At 38.3% G+C, this 25,659-nt stretch overlaps 2 protein-coding genes across 3 annotated transcripts in view; both read right to left on the bottom strand.

The window, feature by feature from the left end:
• Nucleotides 1-9,991, bottom strand: part of LOC139938617 (uncharacterized) — an 89,510-nt gene extending 79,519 nt beyond the window's left edge. Inside the window, exon 1 of the mRNA XM_071934211.1 lies at nt 9,626-9,991. Coding sequence (XP_071790312.1) covers nt 9,626-9,880 — 255 coding nt within the window. The 5' untranslated portion in view covers nt 9,881-9,991. The remainder of the gene's footprint in view (nt 1-9,625) is intronic.
• A 2,723-nt stretch (nt 9,992-12,714) lies between these two features.
• LOC139938865 (uncharacterized) overlaps nt 12,715-25,659 on the bottom strand; it is a 31,615-nt gene continuing 18,670 nt past the window's right edge. For both annotated transcript variants that reach the window (XM_071934508.1, XM_071934509.1), the window contains exons 15-22: nt 24,864-25,053; nt 23,101-23,249; nt 21,650-21,750; nt 19,961-20,186; nt 19,159-19,262; nt 16,556-18,656; nt 14,958-15,084; nt 12,715-14,492 (exon numbers count right to left, since the gene is read on the bottom strand). In XM_071934508.1, coding sequence (XP_071790609.1) covers nt 14,360-14,492; nt 14,958-15,084; nt 16,556-18,656; nt 19,159-19,262; nt 19,961-20,186; nt 21,650-21,750; nt 23,101-23,249; nt 24,864-25,053 — 3,131 coding nt within the window. In that variant the 3' untranslated portion in view covers nt 12,715-14,359. The remainder of the gene's footprint in view (nt 14,493-14,957; nt 15,085-16,555; nt 18,657-19,158; nt 19,263-19,960; nt 20,187-21,649; nt 21,751-23,100; nt 23,250-24,863; nt 25,054-25,659) is intronic.

Below are 25,659 nucleotides of genomic sequence, written 5' to 3'. Positions count from 1 at the left end.
GAAGTTTTCACTTAAACTTAAAGGAACACATTGCCTTGGATCGGATGAGTTGGTCTATGAAAAGCGTTTGAAACCGTTTGTTATGAAATGCATCTGGTTAGAAAGATGTTTTAAAAGTAGAATATAATGATCCACACAAGTATCACTCAAAATTGCACGGTTTTCATTTTACGTCGCGAACTAACACGGTCAGCCATTTATGGGAGTCAAAGTTTTGACTCCCATAAATGGCCGACCGTGTTTGTCAATGAGGTAAAATGAAAACCATGCAATTTCGAGGCATATTTGTGTAGATCATTGTATTCTACTTTTAGAACATCTTTCTAACCATATCGATTTTATAACAAACGGTTACAGGACGCTTTTCAAAGACCAACTCGACCGATCCAAGGCAACGTGTTCCTTTAAATGTATTATTAAAATAAATGCGGTAATGTAAAACATATCTGTTTTCATGCCCCCAAATTTGAATCTGAATTCAGCGTTACTGTCAGTTCTGAGCAGGCCATCATGATAAAAAAAGTGCTTCAAATTGAAAAGTTTACTTTAGATTAAAAGCTTATTGAAATAAAACAAAACAATGTGTTTGTGTACTTTTGATATCTGGTTTGTCATATCTGTTTGTGTAGAACTTCAGAAGTACTTCAACTCAAGGTAATCCGGTATTTAATTATTTAAAATAATAGGCCGGACTAAGTACTTGTCGAGCTGTGTACGGTCTTTATAAAGACCCTGGACACTATTGATAATTGTCAAAGATCAGTCTTCTCACTTGGTGTATCTCAACATATGCATTTAAAATAACAAACCTGCGAAAATTTGAGCTCAATTGGTCGTCGAAGTTGCGAGATAACGAAAGAAAAAAATACCTTGTCACACTAAGTTGTGTGCTTTCAGATGCTTGATTTCGAGACCTCAAATTCAAATTCGCGGAACATTTTTTTTCTTCCTGAAATCTACGTATTTCAGAGGGAGCCGTTTCTCATAATGTTTTATTCTATCAACCTTTCCCCATTACTCGTTACCAAGTAAGGTTTTATGCTAATTCGGGTATTTAATTATTTTTAAAATTATAGGCCTGACTCAATACTTGTCTATAGCTGTGTACGGTCTTCTTAGAAAAAGCAGTACTTCCCAAACTCAGAGTTCAAAAAGTTTACACATTTTCTGACAAAGCATGTTAGCCTTGACTTCTTTTCAACAACTGTTTGAAAATTTTGCAGATAAAAATAATTAACAGCCGCTTTTCTAACAAGACTGAGTAGAACTGTGGAAGTTTTTGTGTCACTTTCTGTATTTAACAATTTTAAAATGATAAAACATGGTAAATTATGTCCAGTCGTATACTGTCTTTTCATAAAACAGTACTTTAAGAATATCAGAGTGCTAAAAATTTACACATTTTTATGACAAAACATATTATAGCCTTGACATCTTTTCAACAACTGTTTGAAAATTTTGCCAATAAAAATATTTAACAGCCGCTTTACTAACAAGACTGAGTAGTTTTGTGTCACTTTCTGTATTTATCAGTTTTAAAATTATAAAACATGGTAACTAAATTATGTCCAGTTGTGTACTGTCTTCTCAAAAACCGTACTTTAACAATCCTGGAGTGCTAACAATTTACACATTTTTATGACAAAACATATAGCCTTGACTTCTTTTCAACACATGTTTAGAAATTTTGCAGATAAAAATATTTAACAGCCGCTTTTCTAACAAGACTGAGTAGAACTTTGGAAGTTTTTGTGTTACTTTCTGTATTTAACAACTTTAAAACATGGTAACATGGTAACTAAATTATGTCCAGTTGTGTACTGTCTTCTCAAAAACAGTACTTTAAGAATGTCAGAGTGATAAAAATTTACACATTTTTATGACAAAACATATTATAGCCTTGACTTGTTTTCAACACCTGTTTAGAAATTTTGCAGATAAAAACATTTAACAGTCGCTTTTCTAACAACTTTGGAAGTTTTTGTGTTACTTTCTGTATTTAACAACTTTTAAATGATAAAACATGGTAAATTATGTCCAGCTTCTCAAAAACAGTACTTTAACAATATCAGAGTGCTAAAAATTTACACATTTTTATGACAAAACATATACAGCCTTGACTTATTTTTTAACACCTGTTTAGAAATTTTGTGGATAAAAATATTTAACAGCTGCTTTTCTAACAAGACTGAGTAGAACTTTGAAAGTTTTTGTGTTACTTTCTGTATTTAACAATGTTAAAATGATAAATATCATTTATGGATAAAATATTTCCAGTTGTGTACTGTCTTCTTAAAAGCAGTACTTCACCATCTCCAAGTGATAAAAGATATATGACAAAACATTATATAGCCTTGACTTCCTTTTAATAACTGTTTAGAAATTTTGCCGATAAAAATATTTTACTGCCGCTTTTTTTAACACTGAACCTATTTCGAATCCAAACATATTTCATTTAATGGGAAATTTCAGATCCACCAACCCATTAGCAAGTAAGGATTGAATACAATCTGTGAAATAAAACTCAGATAGTGTTGCGAAAAGTGACAAAACAAAACCATAAAATGGGAAGTTATAAAACAGTGCATTGCCATGGGCGGTACATTATTTCTCTACAGTCTACACGCATGCCTGAACATTTCACATATTAAATGTGTGGTGATAAAACAGTCCAGTAAACACGTTTTTCACCCCACTAATCCACACTTTGGTCATTAAAAACTAATAAAAATTCTAAGGTCTTTTGAAAGTGACTTGCAGTGTTTTTCGATCATCCACGATAATTCCCGGGGAAAATAGTGCAATTTTATACTTGTGAGCGTCATTTGCACAAACGTTCAAGTAGTATGCGCAATTGTATAACGTTTGACTTGGTGGTTTTCAACCATGTAACTGACAGCTTTTTAACTGCCTGAAATCTGTTTTTTCCGCGTCTAACAAAAAAAGCCTTTCAGAATTAGAAAAACATCCGGACTGGTGCTTTTTTTATAGTACAAGCAAAGGCTGAACAGTTCAGGCTTGTCACATGAATAGGAAACCTACCGAAAAATAATCTCTATTCATTGCTTCTTATGGGAGATTTAAATTTTCAATTGGAGTGCTTGGGACGTTAAAGGGGTTGTGTGTGAATCACTGAACTGGCTGGTTCCATTTTATTTTTGAAACCAGCAGGGCTGATACTTCATGGAGGCAACAAAGGCGATTGCCTCCATGCCCCATGGGCCCAATTTCATAGAGCTGCTAAGCACACAAATTTGCTTAGCATGAAATGTTTTGCCTTGGTAAAAACAGTACTACCAACCAAATTTCCAAGTGATTTTCAGGATAAGCAAACAACAGCTGAATACCTGTAACAAGCAATATGCAACAAATGGAAATTAGGTTGGTGATGCTTTCTTTATCAAGGAAGAAATGTCATGCTAAGCAAATTTTTGTGCTAAGCAGCTCTATGACATTGGGCCCGGTCATTGCCTTGGTGCCCTTGAAATGGTCTCGACAGTAGAAATTTACAATTTCCTCATGGGGGTGCCCTTTACCAAGGAGACAAGCCTTGGTGCCCATGCCCTTTAATTTCAAAAACCACGTCCGAGCATGCCTTAACCAGGTGACATATTGTGTACAGACCCGTTAGTAATCTAAGCATACAGTTTGATGGATTTACTCAAATCCTTTTTGATTCTGACAAAATCCCACAGCATGTGGTACTGTGTAGGGACTACTCGTTACGTAACTCAACATCCAAGAGGGATTCTTGATCTTCTGTCAATTACTTTAAGAGTACTTTTATGAACAACTTCTTCTTCACTATTCTTCAGTCATCTGGGCCAAAAATTCATAAAGCTGTTAAGCACAAAAAGTGACTTCAAAGCACAGACAAATCTTGCTTAAAAGTAGAAACAGCTTACCATGTAATTATGTATGTAAAGTGTACTGATTTTGGTTTATTCTAGTTCCCTGCTATTTTTTGCTAAGCAGTGAAATTTGCTTAGCACAATGATGCTGCTATGATCAATGAACTTTCAAATTGAAAACGGGACCAAAGTGTAACTTGCAAATTTAAGACCAAGAAGTCGCCCTATCACTATCCTAAATTGGTCTAACCTAGTAGGCATTTGCCTCCATACCCCTTGGCATTTGCCTTGGTGTCCCCTGAAATTTCTCGTGAAATAAACTCAGTGGTCGATTTCACAAAGAGTTAGGACTAGTCCTAACTTAGGACTGGTTCTAGGAGATATACAAATTGCATGGAGTGTCCTAAGTTAGGACGAGTAACTGGTCCTAACTCGAGATAAGACTAGTCCCAACTCTTTGTGAAATCACCCCTGGGGTTGATTTCACAAAGAGTTAGGACAAGTCCTAACTTAGGACTAGTGCTAGGAGATATACAAATTGCATGTATAGTCCTAAGATAGGACGAGTCACTGTTCCTAACTTGAGATAAGACTAGTCCTAACTCTTTGTGAAATCAACTCCTGGTCCATTAAACATTTTGAACTACATCAATGTGTTCTTGTTGAATTGTACACCCAACTCAAGCCCTTTAATGCTTGGCTCACATGGAATTTCATGACCAGATGATCTGAACTGATTCGAAGTGAAGGGAAAGGCCAAGTATAAAGAATTCATGGGACCCAATGAGCAGGACAGGATTAAAGCATGGCTTACCACTCATGCTCCGTTAACATCATAAAGGGTACATTCTGAACAAATCCAGAATTGTAAAGTGCAGCTCATTTTTAGCCACTTAAAATATGTTTTTATTTCCTCAGAGCCAAACCAATTTTACAGGCCTGTATGCTTCGTTTTTGAAAGGGCAAGGGCACCAAGGCATTTTCTCTTTGGCAAAAGGGCACCCTATGAGGAAATTATAAATTTCTACTGGGGCATTTCAAGGGCACCAAGGCAATGACCAGGGGCAACGGAGGCAATCGCCTCCCTTGCCTCTGTGCAATATCAGGTCTGATTTTATTCATGATCAAACAGTTTTAAACAAAAGCCACTACAATGTACACCTTGACTTGGTTAGGAAATCAAAACGCTCGTAAAAATGAAAAGGGGGGCAGCTGAAAGTATGAGAAACAAAGACACTCATTTTAGATTAGCCAGGATTATTAATAAAAATTGAACACGAATATAGAATATAGTTGAACTTGTTCATATCCACAATTCCAATACTGCTGATGCATACCGGCAACGACTCCGCTCATCAGCTGATCAGCCCTGGCTTTCTGTTCTTAGAACTAGACGAAAAGCTGGGGATAGCTCGTTCTCAATGGCTGCCCCTCGCCTATGATATGAGCTCACTATGGGTCTGCGAGATGCGATCTCGTTGCCTGTATTCAAAAGCCTCCTCAAGACATTTCTGTTTCCCCACCCATCCTAGTTGGTTTGTTTTTCTTTTGTTGTCATAGTCTCATGTAAAGCGCTCTGTTCTCCGTAGAGCGCTATGCTTCATATTATTATTATTATTATTATTATAGAGAGTCTGTATATGAAACCCTTGATACTTATTTTAAGAATGTTAAAAATAAATTAACTTTGAAAGCTCTACATTTATCATCAACTCACAAACCGAGTTTGCAACTTCACTTTAAAAGAACAGAATCTCTGGATTGTATGTACAATGTACATTGGTTAAAGACACTGGACACTATTGGTAATTGTCATAGACTAGTCTTCACAGTTGGTGTATCTCAACATAACCATAAAATAACAAACCTGTGAAAATTTGAGCTCAATCGGTCGACGAAGTTGCGAGATAATAATGAAAGAAAAAACACCCATGTCACACGAAGTTGTGTGCATTCAGATGCTTGATTTCGAGACCTCAAATTCTAAATAGAGGTCTCGAAATCAAATTCATGGAAAACTACTTCTTTCTCAAAAACTAGGTCACTTCTGAGGGAGCTGTTTCTCACAATGTTTTATACCATCAACCTCTCCCCATCACTCGTTACCAAGTAAGGTTTTATGCTAAAAATTATTTTGAGTAATAACCAGTAGTGTCCACTGCCTTTAAAAGAACAGAAACTCTGGATTGTAAAATGTATGTGGGTTAATACTCGATACATGTTACATACATGAACATTAGCCGTATAGACATTTACATCCTCCTTATCATTCAAACAGTAGTAAATTCTGCAAAATGAGACATTTCTCATCCTATAAATCTAACCAATTTATCTAAAATGGATTTGAGTCTGATAAAAAACTTCTCATGGACCATCATTACAAACAGAACTACCGGAAGCTCCTCTTCCTTTTCCATCATATTTTGTTTTATGAGAGGCAGCGACGGCCAAGGTACTCTAAAAAGAAAATGATAAATTCCGGAAGGCCAATTCCGGAAGGCTTTGCGTTTTTTATGTTGCCGCTGAAAGGTCAACAATGAACAGGGGTATACGATACTTGAGTTAACATACAAGATGTACGTGTTCATTTGCAAACATGCTCCTCTCCCCAACCCCCCCCCCCCCTGCTGCCTGGGAGAGCCTACTTGAATGGTACCGCGGCAACACAGTCATTTTACACAATGTCAATATGTGGGTTGCCTACTGTGAACACAATTTAGGAGTTAATGCTATCTACAAATACATGGAATGCTCACTGGATTTACATGGCATAACACACACATTGTACAACAACCAGACAAGATTAAAGGCATGGCGATTCTATAGAATGGAGAAGCCCTGACACTAAAATAAAACAAAAACGTTAAAAAATTCTCAGGTTTACTATACACTCAGGACTTAAAGGCAGTGAACACTATTGGTAATTACTCAAAATAATTATTATCATAAAAACTTACTTGGTAACAAGCAATGGGGAAAGGTTGGTAGTATAAAACATTGTGAGAAACGGCTCCCTCTAAAGTAACAGAGTTTTCGAGAAAGAAGTAATTTACTTGAATAAAATTTCAAGACCTCAGATTTAGAACTTGAGGTCTCGAAATCAAGCATCTGAAAGCACACAACTTCGTGTGACAAGGGTGTTTTTTCTTTCATTGTAATCTCACAACTTCGACCACCAATTAAGCTCAAATGTTCACAGGTTTGTTATTTTATGCATACGTTGAGATACACCAAGTGAGAAGACTGGTCTTTGACAATTACCAATAGTGTCCATTGTCTTTAAAGAGAGCTTAAATTTATAGATCTCGCTTTTTATAAATTGAAAGACTGGTGACATTGATCTTTGTGGTGAATTTAAGTCCAGCATTATATAAAATATTTATAATAAAACAAAACAAAATCTCCTATGAACAGATGTTGGTTGAAGTTTAAAAGTTAAAGGCACTATAGACCCTATAGAAATTGTTAATAGTGAGATGCCCTTTTTATGACACAGGAAGTTTGTGGGTTATATGAAACCTATACAAAATCAATCAAGCTTGAATAATAATGAATCATTTCATTATGTATACCCACGTACATCACGTCTGAGTACTGTACTGTGTGGCACCATAGAGTAAGGGTAGAATCAGAAGGGTCGATCGGTCATTGTGGTTGTTTTGTATGGGATATCCCTTGTTTTTTCATCCCAACTACTAGTTCGTGCCTCAACAAGTTAATGTCAGGTTTAAACCGAATAGTACCATGTTTTATAATGTGATATTTCACAGGTTGGAAATCATCTGTACATGTATGTATGCAACGTTTGTTTCCTTGACAAAAGTCCTAGGACCTGTCAAAATACTCTTCAAGTGTTTTGGGTGGCAACTTTTGCTTTGAAACCATTCCTATAAAAGATGACAGACTTGTAAAACGTCAGGTTAACTGGCTCAACTGAAATAAGCCCTGTGTGACTGACAAAAGTTAAAATTTACAAAATACTACACAGTATTCCGTAGAGAAAGCGTGTACTACTATGAATCACCACTAACATCACCAAAATGTGATGCAAAATTCTCTAAGGGGCACGTTCATCTCAGTTTATGAATGGAATTCCATTGGATTTTTAAATACAATCTCGCAGAACAAATCCCATCAGAACACATTCGCACACAAATTTATAATACAATTTTTTCGGGATGGATGCATTCAGATTCTGAAATTGTCTTTTGTGCTACCTTTGTGTATGCACTGCAAGTGCAGTTGGTTGCCTCTGCCGAGCGTCATTTACACTGTTTATAAATGTAGGATAGGCAACTGTAGATGAGAGAGTAGCAAGGGGGAGCCATACAGCAGCCTAAAAACGTTAACAAGGTGGGCTAACGGTAGGTAAGAAGGCCCACAGTTTTTGCTCTTACAAAGTCGTTTATCTTCCATTACGCGCTAATCCATCAATCAGATGCTCAAACTAACTACTAAGGGGATAAAAACAATACTACTTCCTCTGTTTTATATCCTACTTCCTCTGTTTTTATTGCACAGTGTGTATTGTGAATGTCAATGCGTCACGCTCCGTATACGGACAGTGCAAAAATTACACTCTAAACTTTGTGTGCGTGCATGCTGTTCGTCGGGAAATAACGTTCTGAAATTTTAAACTCTGTGCATTTTACGTGAGACTGGAAGATAAATTTGTTTTCGGCCCCGTTGGATATAGGACGCAGAAGCACTATATTTTTTCGTATTCCACTCGCGCTTGTGTGATATTTATTATGTCACATCCTACCAACAAGGTACGTAAGCCGCTTAGACTAGTAGTATACAGAAAGAGAGCTTATAAAATTGAAAGTTATGAGTTCTGAGATCCAATTACTCAATCTTGAGTTAGTGTTGTAAAGTCGCACTCATGATATAAAAAAATCTCAAATTCAGGATAACTGTCCGTATGGCGCCACCACTTTTTCACTCATTCTTACAAAAAGGGATATCTCATATCTCATTGAGGTAAATTAAATACTATATTATTTCATATCAAATGAAAAAGTGGTGGCGCCATACGGAAACTTTTCCCAAATTCAATTCCAGATGCTACAAACTCTTTCTTTTTAAACCATTTGAACGTGGATCTCGATATTAAATTTTGGGACTTTGGGTTGCACAAGCAGCAAGCAAGATGGGCAAATGGAAGTGCACTCATTGTGAACTGCTGGGCCCGATATCATGGGACTATTTATACATTGGGAAAAGTTTCCGTATGGCGCCACCACTTTTTCATTCGAAATAAAATAATATAGTATCTAATTTACCTGATTGATATTTCCCTTTTTGTAAAAATGAGTGAAAAAGTGGTGGCGCCATACAGAAAGTTATCCATACATTGTACCGCAGTCATAACTCTTTTTCAGCGTGTAACTGTAAGTGCAGAGTTCTGGGGCCAAGCTATTTTTGGTCATTTTGTTTTTGTAAAATAAATATCAATGAATTAGTTGTTTTGCTTTATAAACATGTATGTAGGCCTACAGTGTGTAGTAAGAAGTATTGTGATCAATCACTGTGATAATATCAGTTCGGTTCGGTAAATTACAATGAAGGAAGGGAAGTGTAGATACTTTAACCATTCTTTAACCATTGGGGCATTCAATCAAATGTCAACGAAGGATGAAAACACACAAGAGTAACACAGAAAGATTTGGTAGAAAACCTACATTAATTTGTCAATTTTTCAGTAGTAATAAAATATTTCGTCAAATAATTAAAATTATGTCAACAATTGTCAAAATGTCAAAAGAACCAACCTGTTTGATCTCTCCATCGGCAGTGACCCTAGCCCCAGCGGGCGAGAATGTCCCACTAAGTTGATACGTACGAGTGGTATATTCACCATTCACGTCGCTATCCTGAAAAACTACCTCCACCACGGCGCGATTTCCCGTATGGCCAGAGCCAACAGCTCCGGTCACCGGACCGTCTTCGCTGGAGACTCCATCCGCGTTCTCCCCCGACAAACACACGATCGGCCCGGCGATCAGCAGAAGCAAATGAAGGATCATCTTGGCAGCATTTCTAGGGATGGACTAGTCCGGTTCTTGCGACTGTGACAGAAGGAGAAACTTGTAAAATAGGCACGTTTTTCGAGGCCGTACTACCACGTTATGAACCGAGTTTTCATCATCAACGTAAATACTGTGTGTGTGTATACTACTGTGTGTGTGCGTAAAAAAGCTATACTCGCGGCATCCTTTGATGTTTAATCACGTGACCTTAGATTCGACCTCAAACTCATCTGGATCGCAACACTATTTATTTAGGTGTGTTTCAATTCTTTTGTGCCATCTTAGCCTACGTTGAACTTTATTTTAACAAATTTTGGTGTTCAAAGAGAAATGGAGTAATCCAATCAAATTTTCACTTGATAGTTTGTATTTTTATTTGTGTCTTATTGATGAAAATCAATATTTCAATACGAGAAAATGTAAAATGTCACCCTCATAAATTGAGAATGGGTCAGTCCACCAGTGGTTCCGTGTGTGTGGTGGAGAGAGACCGACCGACCGACATGTACACATTGATGGTACTTTTGTCGGCTTTTTGATTCACTTCAAAGCACTTTCACTTTTACCCCAAGGGCATTTTGCCGTGCCCCCCCCCCCCCAGTATAAGGGGTGAGGAAATAAAGGTGTGAATATTGATTATTCTATGAACATTTTTTGAAAGATTTCAAAGGAAGCGGTTTGAGGTTTATTTTTCAATTCATCATTCACCGCTGCTCATGTGCGCGGCACCGTAATGCTCATTTTATAAACTATAAAATTATTAGGTCATTAATGGCAATTTCGTATGCGTGATAATCAAAACGTCATAATCAATAATGCATATAAATTTGAAGTGCAAAAGCAGTTTTACGAAGTCCATACAAATTGCACTAAAAGACCCTTAGCAGACGCGAACAAAAGAGAGTAACTGGTTTCAAAGACATTAAAGGCCAGCAGTGGGCACTATTGGTCATTACTAAAAATTAAAACAATTTATTAGCATAAAACCTTACTTGGTGACGAGAATGGGGAAAGGTTGATGGTAGAAAACATTGTGAGAAACGGCTCCCTCTGAAGTGACGTAGTTTTCCAGAAAAAAGTAATTTTCCACGAATTTGATTTTGAGACCCCAGGTTTAGAATTTGAGGTCTCGAAATCAACCATCTGAAAGCCGCTGACAAGGTTGTTTTTTCTTTCATAGTTATCTTGCAACTCCGACGACCAATGAGCTCAAATTTTCACAGGTTTGTTATTTTATGCATATGTTGAGCTACACCAGGTGAGAAGACTGGTCTTTGACAATAAATATTACCAATAGTGTCCAGTGTCTTTAATGACTTAGCTAAGTAAATAGTTCAGAGCAGACGTGATATGCAGGCAAAACTGTTTCTTCTTCTTTTCATAAATTTGTTTACAATAATACGTCTTTAAAATATCTTATTTCTACCATATAGAAAAGGACACAGCGCAAAAGAATTAATTTACAATCTGCCGTAATACTATCTCCTTCAGCTGGGAGTCATTTCGGCATCTATTAAAGGATTATAATCCGCCGCCAAGTTTTCGAACCGCTCGATTGTTTTAATCCTATACAAACAGGGATTATAAATAAAACTCGTGTGAAATTTTAATTTCAAATGAGGTCGCACTTTAGAGATATCGCCAAGTAGGAGCGAATCATAGACATAAAGAACCTTCTTTATGTCTGTGGAGCGAATAATTATGCGCACAGGGGGAAGAATTAGGTGCACACATTCTGAGATGTTTCTGACAGTAACGCTTCTCGCAGATTCAAAAGTTTGGCGCCGCAACAACTGACAACTTAAATACACTGGACACTATTGGTAATTGTCAAAGACCAGTCTTCTCACTTGTTGTATCACAACATAATATGCATACAATAACAAACCTGTGAAAATTTGAGCTCAATCGGTCGTCGAAGTTGCGAGATAATAATGAAAGAAAAAAACAACCTTGTCACACGAAGTTGTGTGCTTTCACATGCTTGATTTCGAGACCTCGATTTCTAAATCCGAGGTCTCGAAATCAAATTCGTGGAAAATTACTTCTTTAGGCCTACTTCGAAGTTAAATGTTTCTCAAAGGTTTATGAAAGCTGCTGTACTTTCAACCAAGAAAGTTTATATTGCCATTAATTTTGAGAAAGAGTTGAAACGTAGCCTATAATAATTAACCTTTAATGTATTTCAATTCGATTGATAATTTTGCCAAAGTTCACTGGTACTAGTAGGTAGAAAAGGGTTGGTTGTGTGGATTAATTTCTCCGAATTAGATAATTATTTGACTCACCCAATCGCCTAATACTGGACATTGAGAAAAATGTTGTGTAATCTTGTTTAAGGATTTAATTCATTACCTAATTGACTACTCTGTTGATATTTCCGTTCACTATACACCGGTTCCATGAACAGTTTATCACAGGGAGCAATTGCTTTCTTCTTTTTCCGTGAAATCACCAGTCGCAGAGCGTCTCCCTAATGAACCATTAGTTCACATGCGTTGGCGGTGGTTTCTTTGAACTGTTGAAAGATCAATCAACCAGAAGTAGCGCCCTCTGTTGTCCATTAAACGAATATGCTTTTACCTAGGAACTGCATCAGTGTTCCATGTGGCCACAAACTAATATCCAATGAGTTCATTATGTTGGTATCCATTGGAAAACAAACTAAACAAACATGAATAAATAACATGATGAAAATAATTGGTAGCGCACAGTTAAACAGTAAACGAAAACATTATAGTGGGTTGGCAATAAGCAAGTATGAATTTATTATGTAACAAAATATAATTTTGCGATCGAATTCAAAACCATTACATTCGTAATGGTGATCATGATTTACAATAAAACGGGTTTTGTTAGGTTGGTTAAAGGCACCTTTAGTAATTGGAGATCACTGTTGGTTATAATCTCATTAAGTTGTAAGTTCACAGATTTACAAATAACTTACAGGGTTTACAGAAGGTAATGGTGAAAGACTTCTCTTGAAATATTATTCCATGAAATGCTTTACTTTTTGAGAAAACATTAAAACAATATCAATTCTCGATATCGAGAATTACGGATTTATTTTAAACACGTCATTACACGGCGAAACAAGGGTGGGTTTTCTCCCGACTCAGATGAACGATAGAGCCTACATTTTCACAGGTTTGTTATTTTATATAGAAGTTGTGATACACGAAGTGTGGGCCTTGGACAATACTGTTACCGAAAGTGTCTAATGGCTTTAAAGGATTCGGGTACTTTTTGGAACACACAACACAATGTCCACAGATTTACACCGTTTGAAGATAATGATAGTAGGAAGCTTACCTTAAAATATTACTTGCTGAGGTGCGAGAAAAGGTGCGAGCGGTTTTCTCACACAGAAATAACAATATAAATGGAACACACAATCTGAAAGTTTACAATACTGCTTCTTATAATCAAAATCTTGGGGATAAAAACTGATATATTTTTTATATAGCCACTACTTCTAAAGAGTATGTTTCTCAAAATGCTTTAGCCTGAAGTGAACGTTTCTCAAAATGCTTTAGCCTATCGCAATAGCTGCTGAGTGTGAATGATCCCCAAACGTAAATTTTTAGCATTATTTGCACAAATTTATACATGTACATGTGTAGGCCTAAATGGAAATTTTAAAATATATGTGAACAAAAACTGATTTGCTTGTCAAATGGGATACAATGTCACATTTTCAGACTTACTCACAATAAATTAACATAAAAGTGATCATATTTCAGTTGCAAAAAATTGTGGGAAAGGTCTATTACAGAATTCCATGTTTGGCACAACAACTTGGAAAGTATGTACATACTTATAATGAAGGGGTGTGTTTACATTGAGTTCTTTGGGTCATTTAGTTCATGAGCAGTTAATTTGTTTAGAAAAGGATAACATGGAGATAACAGGTGTGAGTTGCCAGAGGAAAAGGATGTTTTATTTTGGCCGATTTCTTGGAGCTTTCTGAAAATGCTCACAAAATTTATGTTTTTGGAGGGTTTGATTTTAAAGAAAGGAGAGTGACAATATGTAACAAACAAAACAGCAAATTACTGGACTTACATGTAAGCAATTACATAAGTTTCATGTTCAATTGAGAAAAACTATTTAATGGTGTTATTTTGATTTTAACCCAAGTTGTGATCTTATTTCTGCTAATTTAAAAAGAAATTAGTTTAATACCAAAACAAGTACATGTATATCCAAACATCGTTTTCAATTAGTCAATCTCATAACCACACATTATTCAAGCAGCGATTAATATAAAACAAAGTATAGAATTTGTTCACAATTATACAGGCATGCAACTGTAACTTCACCAAAAAAAGAGGAAATTACAAAAATGTCAATGATTTTGTTAGTATTTTAAGTTCAATGGGTGAGTAGATCACAGGTTTTTTTCTGCTTTTTTGTTAAATGAAGTACAAATGAAGAAGTCCGAGTTCAGACAAAGCCTGGAATTTATCATCTCTCTTAACGTTGCTGTTTGAACTTGTTCGCAACCTCGTAGGTAAGGCGTTGTAATGCTTTATCACTGCTATCAATGTCTAATGCCTTCAAGAAATAGCTGAGGGCTTTCTTTACATTCCCATTAGAATGATGCAATCTGAAAAGCAAACAATAGAAAATACATTTGGTATTAGCTTGGTGGTCTCGAGGTTAAAGGCAGTGGACACTTGGTAATTACTCAAAATATTTATTAGCATAAAACCTTACTTGGTAACGAGTAATGGAGAGCTGTTGATAGTATAAAACATTGTGAGAAATGGCTCTCTCTGAAGTAACATAATTTTTTCGAGAAAGTAATTTTCCACAAATTTTATTTCGAGACCTAAGAATTAGATTTTGAGGTCTCGAAATCAAGCATCTGAAAGCACACAACTTCGTGTGACAAGAGTGTTCTTTTCTTTCATTATTATCTCGAAACTTGGACGACCAACTGAGCTGAAATTTCCACAGGCTGGTTATTTTATGCATGTTGAAGACTGGTCTTTGACAATTACCAATAGTGTCCATTGTCTTTAAAACTAAATGTTTTAGTGCTACCCGCCCATTGATGAAGCCATCTTACCTTCCTTTTGCAACCAGCTTTTCATATTCCTGGATCTGCTCTTCAGTCAAAGTGACTTTATCCTCCTCTTCACTATCAGTGCTTGCTTCATACTCAGAACCTTCTTCTTCACTCTCATCACTTTCCTCTAAGAAAACAAAATCGTTGCAATGGATTTGTGATTTAAAAACACTTTATTTTGACAACTTTGTACTACACGCACAATTTATATGCAGGATCATGTACTGCTAGAATTGGTGTGGGGTATATAAAAAAAATCGTCTCTTTGTGAAAACTGTACATAATGTGGTCTGTGTGCAGCGTGTCGTGTCTAAACTTTTTGGCTGTTCGTGAAAACGCAAAAGCGGGAGCACCCACTTTTGGTGTTGTGCCAGCAGATAAAACCACGATTGAAAATACCCAAAACAAAACAAGCTTTGCCAGTTATTGGACCTTTTACAAAACATTCGAGGTAAAAGTTTTTGGCACATTGTGAAATCGCAAAAGCCGGAGCACTAAAGTTGAGGTGTCTGTCTTTCACCAACTTAGCATAATTAAGAAACCTGACGACTTTTAATTCAATAACTTTGTAAATTGTTAGATACTGTTTTTGTCGTAATACGTTAGAGCTTGAAGTACAGTTTCAATGCTGTTTAGCATGGGGTTCTTATTTAGTGTACTAAAACGACTACCGAGGCACACGAGACAAGTTCAGGTAGATTCAGTATTTGATGATTTTATTGACGACTCACTCTCATAACACAGTGACAACTTGTACCAAAAGATGTAACTGACACGGACCCGCAAAAAACAGACCCCTGAACACGTTCAGCATCAACTTTAAACTCCTTTCTACATCACGTAAACTCTTATCGGCACCATGCCCGGGCTGATATGCTACAAGCCCGAGATGTGGCTGTGACGAAGACTGTCTCTAAGCTTTTACTAATTGATGCAAAAGACTCATCGATTCAGAATGACTTTTGGCCCTCTGTGCGACACGTTATATACCCTAAAAATCTGCTGGTCAGCGACGCCAGACCAATCTCTGATTGGTCTATTGCTGAAGAGTTCTGAATATTTATGATACCTAGGGAAGTCTCAAATGATACCATTGGTCAATTCACATAGTATTTCCAAGACGATCACCTATTCTGGGGTTGTGCAATTCGAGATTTTACCAACTGGGAGAAACTTTCCAGACCCTCATTTCAACCTTAAAAACTGATTGCCTCATTACTCAATGACACCAAACTATGTACCCCAACTCCCAAAATAACTGTCAACGCTGTGGGAAAAGATCCTTGAAACAATGAGACCAATAGTATTTGTGAACTGGTGAAGGGCTCTGGTAACTATTCCAATCATCACCCATGATTACCAATTTGCTAAAAGCCCTTAATTGTGTTCATATAGTCACTGTGACTCCACAGGGCCCGGTGTAAACAAACCATCTGCCAAGACATCAAAGAGTCAGAACTTCTATAAAACATATTAAAAGGAGGGCAATTTCTATTTCCCGACAATACTAAATAGAAACCACAAAAAAAAGTTTTTTTTTTTCTTTCTTCTATTTTTTATGTTTTGTCCCTTTGTGAAATTGTCGATGATATACTCACCATCACTATCTTCACAGTCATCATCGATGAAACTGTCTTCGTATTCATCATCTTCCTCTTCTTCCTCAATACCCTGGTCACCATCTCTCATCTCATTTTTCTTTTCTTCTGCCTCCCGGTTAACTTTTCTGACACCACGGCTTCCTCTTTCCACTCTACCGTCTTCAGAAGACGACTTGTCAACTAGAGATTCCTCCTCGTCTTCTTCCTCAAGACTCTGATCACTTTCTCTCATCTCGTTTTCTTCTGCCTCCTGGTCCTCACCTGAATCCTCAACAGAAGGCGACTTCTCAAGAAGAGATTGCTCGTCCTCTAGGAGTGAATCATCTCCTTCCTCTTCACTCTCCTCTATTATCCGTCGTCTCCTTGAAACAGGTATGGCAATATTTTCATCCGATTCATCGTGTTCCTCTGCGCTACATTCCTCATCCGCCAACTTTGAATTGTCATCTTCAGAATCCATAATGGGTGTAGGATTCCTGAACTCTGTACTGCTGTTTTGTCCCTCATCAACGTCACCAGTTTCTGCCAACTTTGAGTTTTCGTCTTCAGAGTCCATAATAGGTGTAGGATTCCTAAAGTCTGTACTGTTGTTTTCTTGTCCCGAATCAACTTCATCATCTGACTCCGCGACCACAAGGAGAGATGGCTTGTTGATGCCATTCCTCTGAGCTTCCCCACCACCTTGGTCGACATGCTCCTCCTCTTCGTTGTCGGACTCCATGACCATAAAGGACATTGACTTTTCAATATCTTCAATACCATCTTCCTCGAGTTGTTCATCAGCTTTAGGGAGAAGATAGTCTTCAGAATCTCTGTTTCCATCTGAAATGTCTGCCCTGTCTTCATTTACATCCGAGTTGACTTTGTCTGTTCTCTCTGGGCTTTCTTCAGAGATAGTACTGTGCTCCTTATCTGACAAAGAAGAACGACTCATGGGCTTAGAGATGGTTGTATCATCAAACGAGAGTTTGCAGGTAACGTTGTGGCTTAACTGCATACTCCCGCTGTCTGAGATACTACCATGGCTGTAATCACCGTCTGAACTATAAGGAATGCCTTCTTTCCCTAGACTAGCATCACTTATGCCATCTAGCTTTGAAACAGAACCTTCTTTTTCCTCAGTGAGACTTTGCTCTCCAAGAGGCGTTGAAAACTCGGGGGAGCCTTCTGACTCTGATGCTGTGTTGTTGTGGACCATTGGAGATAAGGCAACATTTCTCTGGATGACTTCTGTCGATAAGTTAGCATCATCTGAATGCTCTGGATTGGGAGTTTCATCTGAGGCATTGCAGAACGGCTCTTGTAGTGATTCCTGTTGGCTATCCAGTGGCTCTTGAAGAGTAGGGAACAATGAGGGAACAGGTTCCTTGTCTGTATCTAAAATCTCCTCTTCGGACTCCATGTAGTAATCAGATTCTACATTCTGCTCCAGGATGCCTACATCCGTCGCTGAAGAGACAGGCCTTGATGTTGGACTAATCGGAGAGACAGACCGTCTGCTTGGAACCATTGGCGAAGTGGCCATAGTCCTTTGTTCAATCTCAGTAAAGCTGCTGGACAAGTCAGCATCTGAATCTGTCAGGTCAATAATGGTGGCTGGAGTAGCTGGGACCTCCTGTATGCTGGCATCAAAGTCATCTTCATCATTGCCGTTTGATGAGCTCTCTTCATCAGATTGAGAAAATCTACCCATTTTGGCCTGAGAACATTTCGGAGTTGTCGCTAATCGCTTCAGACGAGATTCATCTGTCAACCTATCTATAGTAGTGTCATGGTTTTCGGGAGACACAGGCGAGGGGTTTTGTCTCTCTGGTACTTTCCTATCATTTTCAGTTTTAACCTCTGATTCTGTTCCTGATCTCTCAGTGGAAGACTCAGAAACAGAAGTGACCTTTGGCCTGACCTCTGGTGAGCTCATCACTTCCTCGGTGTCTGAATCAGCCACAGTGTCTGGATCTGACATACTCCTTTGGTTGACAGGAATGCTTGATGCCTCATCTTCATCATCATCTGAATCCTCAATGCAGATGACATTGTCATCTAGAGTACCCTTAGCGGATGGAGGTCTACCATTCAGGAGATCGGCAGCTGGGATCCTCTGGTGACAAAAAAAGGCAAAATGCTGGTTAAGGAGACGCTAAAGGCCAAGTAGACCCCGATAATGAGAATGAAAACGATAATGATAAAAATGCACGCCCTAGATTGGTTGAAATGCTCCACGCACAACATGCCTACGTTAGTCAACCAATCGAGGGCGTGCGTTTGTATCGTTATTGCTTTCGTTCTCGCCTCGTGGCCTGTGTGACTTGGCCTTAAACCAAGGCTCTAATTTTACAATGGACCAGGGACTAGAGGCCAGTGATTTCAGTGTGTGGCCAGTAAGCTCAAGACAGGACAAGTCCGGTGATCCTGTTTTCTTTTTTTTAATTCAACATCTTTGCTTCAAAGGAATGAGGTTCAAATGAATCCTATGTTTTGGCAGTGGGTACCGCAACGATATATAATTGTTGATCGGGGATAAAGAATATTAAAAATAACATCCCCGGCAAATGTTATGAACAAAGAAAACTTGACAAGCCTTGAAAAAAAGTCACACGCACCTTAGAAGTAGAAGAATGAGAATTCCCATCATGCGCCTCTAAGGTCATATTAGCCATAGACATGTTCAAGTCCTCTTCTTCTTCTTCTTCTTCTTCAGATTCACCTGTTCAAAATTAAGTTCAAAATTTACTTTTATTTACAGAATTCACAATTTTTTCAGAGACAGTACTGGTCTGAAGATGATGCTGAAAGATTATTCTTGAAAGAAATGAAAGAGCTGGAACTCTGGCAAACAGCCGCAAACCTGTTTACAGAAAGAAGTTTTTGTATAAAAGCAAGAGGTAAAAGTCTCCTTTAAATAAGTGAATAACAAGGGTAGCGATGAGTTCTTTAACGGCCATTTAAAACCGACAGGGTCGTTGCCGTGTGATAAAGGCCCGAGCCAAAGGCAACGACCCTGCAAGGTTTTAAACGGACGTTTAAGAACGAGTCACTACTCTTTTATTCCCATTCATAAATGCCCTTTTGTTAAAAAATGTTTACAAAAACCAATTATAGACATTTTGACAATTCGAGGTTTTGAAATATTGTTTTCAAAAACTTTGTGACAAATCTGTTTGATGCGCGTGGGTTGTGTGTACACGTGCACGCTTATAAATAGATTACGCGCTGTTGCTAATAGCTATGAATTGCGCGTTCTGTGTGATAATATTGGCTTACGTGCGCGCTCGACACGCGGAAGCCAGCCGGTTATAAACAGCTCCAGCTGGTCATTATCAACCGTTTAAACACCCCCACGTAACGTGCTCTCCACCAATAGGAGTAGCGAAACTGTCTGGGGTATTTATGAATAACACTTACTTGAAGATCGATTTGTTCTCTCATAGTCGTCACGTCTCTTATTAAACGCTGGTACATCCACAGTCTCCCCTAGTTTAGCGGCATGTTCCAGTAGGGTCTGCCTGTCTCCATACTGCCTGTGGTGTCGTTGCATACTACCAGGACCCTCAGTGTCCTGCTCAATGTGATCCTTGAGTTTCTGGGTTAAGCCTGACTCTGCTGAGACAAGCTCTTGCGCTCGATTGACCTATGGATGGGAAAAAAAGCCGAACAATATTTTGGTTTTACCATACAATGATGTCTAATGTCTGGCGTGTTGTGGCCTAGCGGTTAAGAGCACTGTAGCCGATTTCACGAAACTTTACGCAACTGCGTAAGTCCACTTGCGCAAGTGGACTTACGCAGTTGCGTAAAGTTTCATAAAATCGGCCCCTGGACTCCAGCTCTCATGTTTTTGTTCAGCAGAGTATGGGTTGGAGCCCCGATTGTGACACTGTTTGCTTCGTCCTTCGGATGGGCCATTGATCCCATGTGTTATGTAGTGCAAGTAAAAGAACCCAGTGCACTTATCGAAAAGAGAAAGGGTTCGCCCCGGTGTTACTGATTTGATTTGCTGCATATTGTGCCACAGCACATTGTAAACCATTACATAGTGCTCTGTAAAGGAATTGGTCTCAAAAGTGTAGTTCCACAATACCTTCTACAAAATGCTGAACGTTGAAGCGCCTTGAGCGTCGTTAAGTGACAGTTATAAGAGCTATATAAGAAGCCACTTATTAGGATGTTAAGTAGGATTTGAAACTTTGCATGGTCGGAGTATAATTATAGGTGAGGTTTACTAAGGGAATCAATGTGTGGTGAAGAGGTTTTCAACTAGTGGTTTAATCCCAACGAGGCCTGGTTCTTGATAATTTTACCGAGACGAAGTCGAGGTAAATTATAGGGAACCAGGCCTCGGCCGGTTTAAACCATTACTTTGAAAACCGATTCAACACACTTTGATTCCCATTCATAAATACCTTTTTGGTCAAAAACATCATCACTTTTTGGTCAAAAAGTAAAATAAATGCAAAAATTATAGCTGTTAAATGATTTCTTTCAACACAACACCCCTCCAGCTATGAAATGGTAAAGCCCTCTGCTGCCCTCCGGTAAACAACTCCTTATAAGGGAATGCTGTGGGCGTTGCGCGTATCGCGTGTGGCACAACTGTTTCAGCCGTTGCTCTCGACCAATAGGAATGAAGAAACTGTCTTATAAGAACAGGTGCACGGTCGCGTGTCACACCCATGAATTAACACTTTTTACCGGTCATAAACAAAGGTTTATACACACCAACGTGACGCGCTCTCCACTAATAGGAATAGCAAAACTGTCTGAGGTATTTATGAATACTCTTTTGAGCATTGTTGGTTCTGAGAAGATCCGGTGGTTGACAACTCAATCTTTTGATTTATAGTATGCTCTGATCCTCTTTAGTATGCTCTGATCGCCTCCTGAAGACAATCCGAGCATACTGATTGAAATGTTGAGTTGTCAAAAGGTAATAAATGGAAGACTTTGGAACGCCAGGTGGCGGCAGACTGACCAGTTTAAATTATATTGTTTCCATAGTTCTGAGCACGTGCACCTTACCGAGAACAACATATTTACCTGGTAAGTCTGCTGCCAGCATAAAAAAATCTGAAATCATGTGTGACAATAACTTACTCTATGCTGGACGTACTCAGCAGCTTGCTCTTGCTCTTCCTGGTTCTCAGTGTCTGCTTCCTGGGAGAACATCAAGTCATGATCACTCAGCCCAAAAATATCTACACGGGCAGTGGGGACAAGGTTGACAACAGTTTAATAACAATGGAAATGTGCACGTGTTAGCCGGAACAACTAACGTCATCACTTGGTCTTTGAAAAGCGTTTGTAAACGTTAGCTATAAAATGCATATGGTTGGAAAGATGTTGTAAAAGTAGAATACAATGATCCACACAAGTTTGCCTCGAAATTGCGTGGTTTTCCTTTTACCTCGTCGACTAACACGGTCGGCCATTTATGGGAGTCAAATTTTTGACCCCCATAAATGGCTGACCGTTTTAGTTCGCGAAGTAAAAGGAAAACCACGCAATTCCGAGGCAAGTTTGTGTGGATCTTTGTATTCTACTTTTAAAACATCTTTCCATCCATATGCATTTTATAACAAATGGTTACGAAATGCTTTTTATTATGCCAACTCGTCCGACCCAAAGCAACTACCCCTTTAAGAGATAGTATTACATGGTGTTATCGCAAACCTTTATCTATCATCTTCCACCATGCAAAGTTTCAAATCCTACTTATTACTTTATAGTGTTGGATTTGTTTGAAACAAAGCAAGCAACCAATCATGTGAGATATTTAACTTAAAGGGAAGGTACACGTTTGGTAATTACTTAAAACAAATATCAACTTAAAAACAGACTGGGTAACGAGCATTGGAGAGCTGTTGGTAGTACAAAACATTGTGGTAAACGACTCCCTCTGAAGTAACGTAGTTTTGAGAAAGAGATAATTTCTCACTAAAATAATAAAAAAATTCTAGATAGAAGTCTTTTATTCCTATCTGAAAGCACACAAATTCGTCCAACAAGGGTGTTTTTTCTGTCATCATTTTCTCGCAACTTCGATGGCCGATTGAGCCCAAATTTTCACAGGATTGTTATGTAATGCTTATGATGGGATACACCAAGTGAGAACACTGGTCTTTGACAACTACCAAACGTGTACAATGCCTTTAATTGAAAGTTTGCAAACAATTTTGAATTTGGTCAGGACATCTGTTAACACGATTGAATGTTTTGCTAACATTCGGCCGTCCATGCCAACCAGGGCCCAATTTCATAGAGCTGCTTAAGCAAAAAATTTGCTTAAGCACGAAAATAGCTTGCTTATTTTATACATGATACTGGCAAAAATGTCATGCCATATACATTGCTTGTGACTGGTATTTAGCTGTTGTTTACTTAGCATAACAATTGAGTGGAGTCTTGGCCAGTAATCTGATTTTACAAAGCAAAGATTTTTTTGCTTAAGCAAAAATTTTTGCTTAAGCAGCTCTATGAAATTGGGCCCAGCGCGGTTTGTTTATCAACAATGGAAAGGTCTTTAGAGGAGTTTTGCAGTTGATTACCTAGTGAGTAGAGGTAAGCAATATGTTCATCAAGCTCAATATCTGTCTTGCGTTGGGCGGCGTGCATATCCTGCAGCTGTAGCTGTGTGGAGGATGAGTGAGGGTTATCCAGGATAAACAGATCATGTAGTTCTTGGCGGCAGAAGTAGCTGGTGATCAAACGAATGATAAGTGAAGATCAGATATAATAATATCAAAGTCTTAAAGGAACACGTTGCCTTGGATCGGTCGAGTTGGTCTTTGAAAAGCGTATGTAACCGTTTGTTATCAAATGCATATGGGTAGAAAGATCTTGTAAAAGTAGAATACAATGATCCACACAAACATGCCTCGAAATTGCACGGTTTTCCTTTTACCTCGTCGTCTAACACGGTCGGCCATTTATGGGAGTCAAGTTTTTGACTCCCATAAATGGCCGACCGTGTTAGTTCGCACAGTAAATATTATTGAAATGAAAACCACGCGATTTTCGAGGCAAACTTGTTTGGATCATTGTATTCTACTTTTAAAACATCTTTCCAACTATACGCATTTTATAAAAAACGGTTACACACGTTTTTTATAGACCAACTCGTCCGATCCAAGGCAACGTGTTCCTTTAAAAGCGCCCGTATCTACCAATAAGGTACTCAAGGCGCTTAGTATTTACATTTATACAGAAAGAGGTTATTGAAAGTTATGAATTCTGAGACCCAATTATGTAGCACTGTAGAAGGGTTTACAAGATGCTACGGCGCATTTAGCAGCCACAGCCAGGAACACCGGGGTGAACCCCTTCTCTAAGTGGTGTTTGAAGCTTCGTATAGTGTGGAAAATAAGAAGCAAGTATACTAAGTGCTAATATTCGATACCTTAAGGAGACCAAGGACAAAACAAAAAAGGAAAAATAAAAGGACTCCATGGGAATTCTAAAGACTGGGGTGCTCTACAAACAACTTGTTGTACAAAGTCTATGTGGAGGATGGTAAGTACAAGGACAAAGTAAAAAACAAAAGAATACTCGACAGGGATGCATTTTTGAGAATGCGTGAGGGTCAACCGAGTGTAAATCTCGTTTGGTTGGAGTGTTGGCTTAGAAAAGAGCTGCTGTGGTCTTTTTTTGAACATTGAACTCTGCTTATCTTCAGAAGAGCTAACACCAGACAGGGGCTCCAGAGCTGCGCCAAACCAAATTCTGAATTAAGTACATGAAAAGTTTGGCGCCTGAAACAGTTAGACGCGACTGGATTTGCAGAAGTCGAAAGATCGACTGTTGCAGTCGCTCGGAACGACTCTGGAGCGCCTTGGTTTTAGACGTTGAACTTGTCATGAGCCGAGCCACTGTAAATATTATGTTAAGTTCGCCTGTCCGAAACAAAAAGTTATTTGGGTTGACCTAGAGTCGCTCCTAATCTATTTGGTTCGGTGCGACTCTGGCTCGCCTGTCTGAAACAGGTGTAACACTCCTCTCAAAAGAGATTCACACAGAAAGTTTAATTGTACCAACAAGTGAGAAATGGCTCCCTCTGAAGTTTTTGAGAAAGAGGTAGTTTCTCACTAAAATATTTGAATCTGAGAAAGGCTTTGGCTTTCAAGCCTTTGTCAGGCATCTGAAAGCGCACAAATTTGTGCAAGGAGTGTTCATTATTTTTTAATTATGCATATGTTGGGACAGACTAAGTGAGAATACAAAATGCGCCGTTAACATTATTGTATCTTGAAAATAAAGAAAATTGTCAAAAGTGCTTTGACAAAATGCGCTCAGACCAATTTGTCTTTCTTACCGATATGGATTTTTGGAGGATCCCGTAGCTTGTTTGGTCAATGAGTCCTTAAAGATCTGCCTCCTATAAATCTTCTCCTCCACTGTACCACATGAGATGAGACGATAGATGACCACTGAGCGTTTCTGACCGATACGATAAACACGATCAACAGCTTGGCTGTCAGTGGCTGGGTTCCAACTTGGATCATCTGTGTAGAAGTGAGTTTAAAGGCAGTGGACACTATTGGTAATTACTCAAAATAATTATCAGCATAAAACCTCACTTGGTAACGAGTAATGGGGAGAGGTTGATAGTATAAAACATTGTGAGAAACGGCTCCCTCTGAAGTGACGTAGTTTTCGAGAAAGAAGTAATTTTCCACGAATTTGATTTCAAGACCTCAAGTTTAGAATTTGAGGTCTCGAAATCAAGCATCTGAAAGCACACAACTTTGTGTGACAAGGGTGTATTTTATTTCATTCATATCTCGCAACTTCAACAACCAATTGAGCTCAAATTTTCACAGGTTTGTTATTTTATGCATATGTTTAGACACACCAAGTGAGAAGACTTGTCTTTGACAATTAACAATAGTGTCCACTGTCTTTAACAACATGCTTTCAATACCATGTGTATATATCTACTTGCTGGGAAGGTTATGTTCTTTTGAGAACTTGTCTTGATATGTTCTACTATCGCAGAATAAATTTTTGGAAAATTTGGGAGACTTCTGTACCGCAGAGTAGATTTTCAGAATTCATCAGGAGACTTCTTAGGTTTGAAAAGAACTGTCTTGCTTATCTGTTTGGAAGGC

This window comes from Asterias amurensis, chromosome 6 (assembly GCF_032118995.1).
Source record: "Asterias amurensis chromosome 6, ASM3211899v1".
In the NCBI taxonomy this organism is placed as follows: Eukaryota; Metazoa; Echinodermata; class Asteroidea; order Forcipulatida; family Asteriidae; genus Asterias; species Asterias amurensis.
This window is presented reverse-complemented; position numbering and strand designations above follow the sequence as displayed.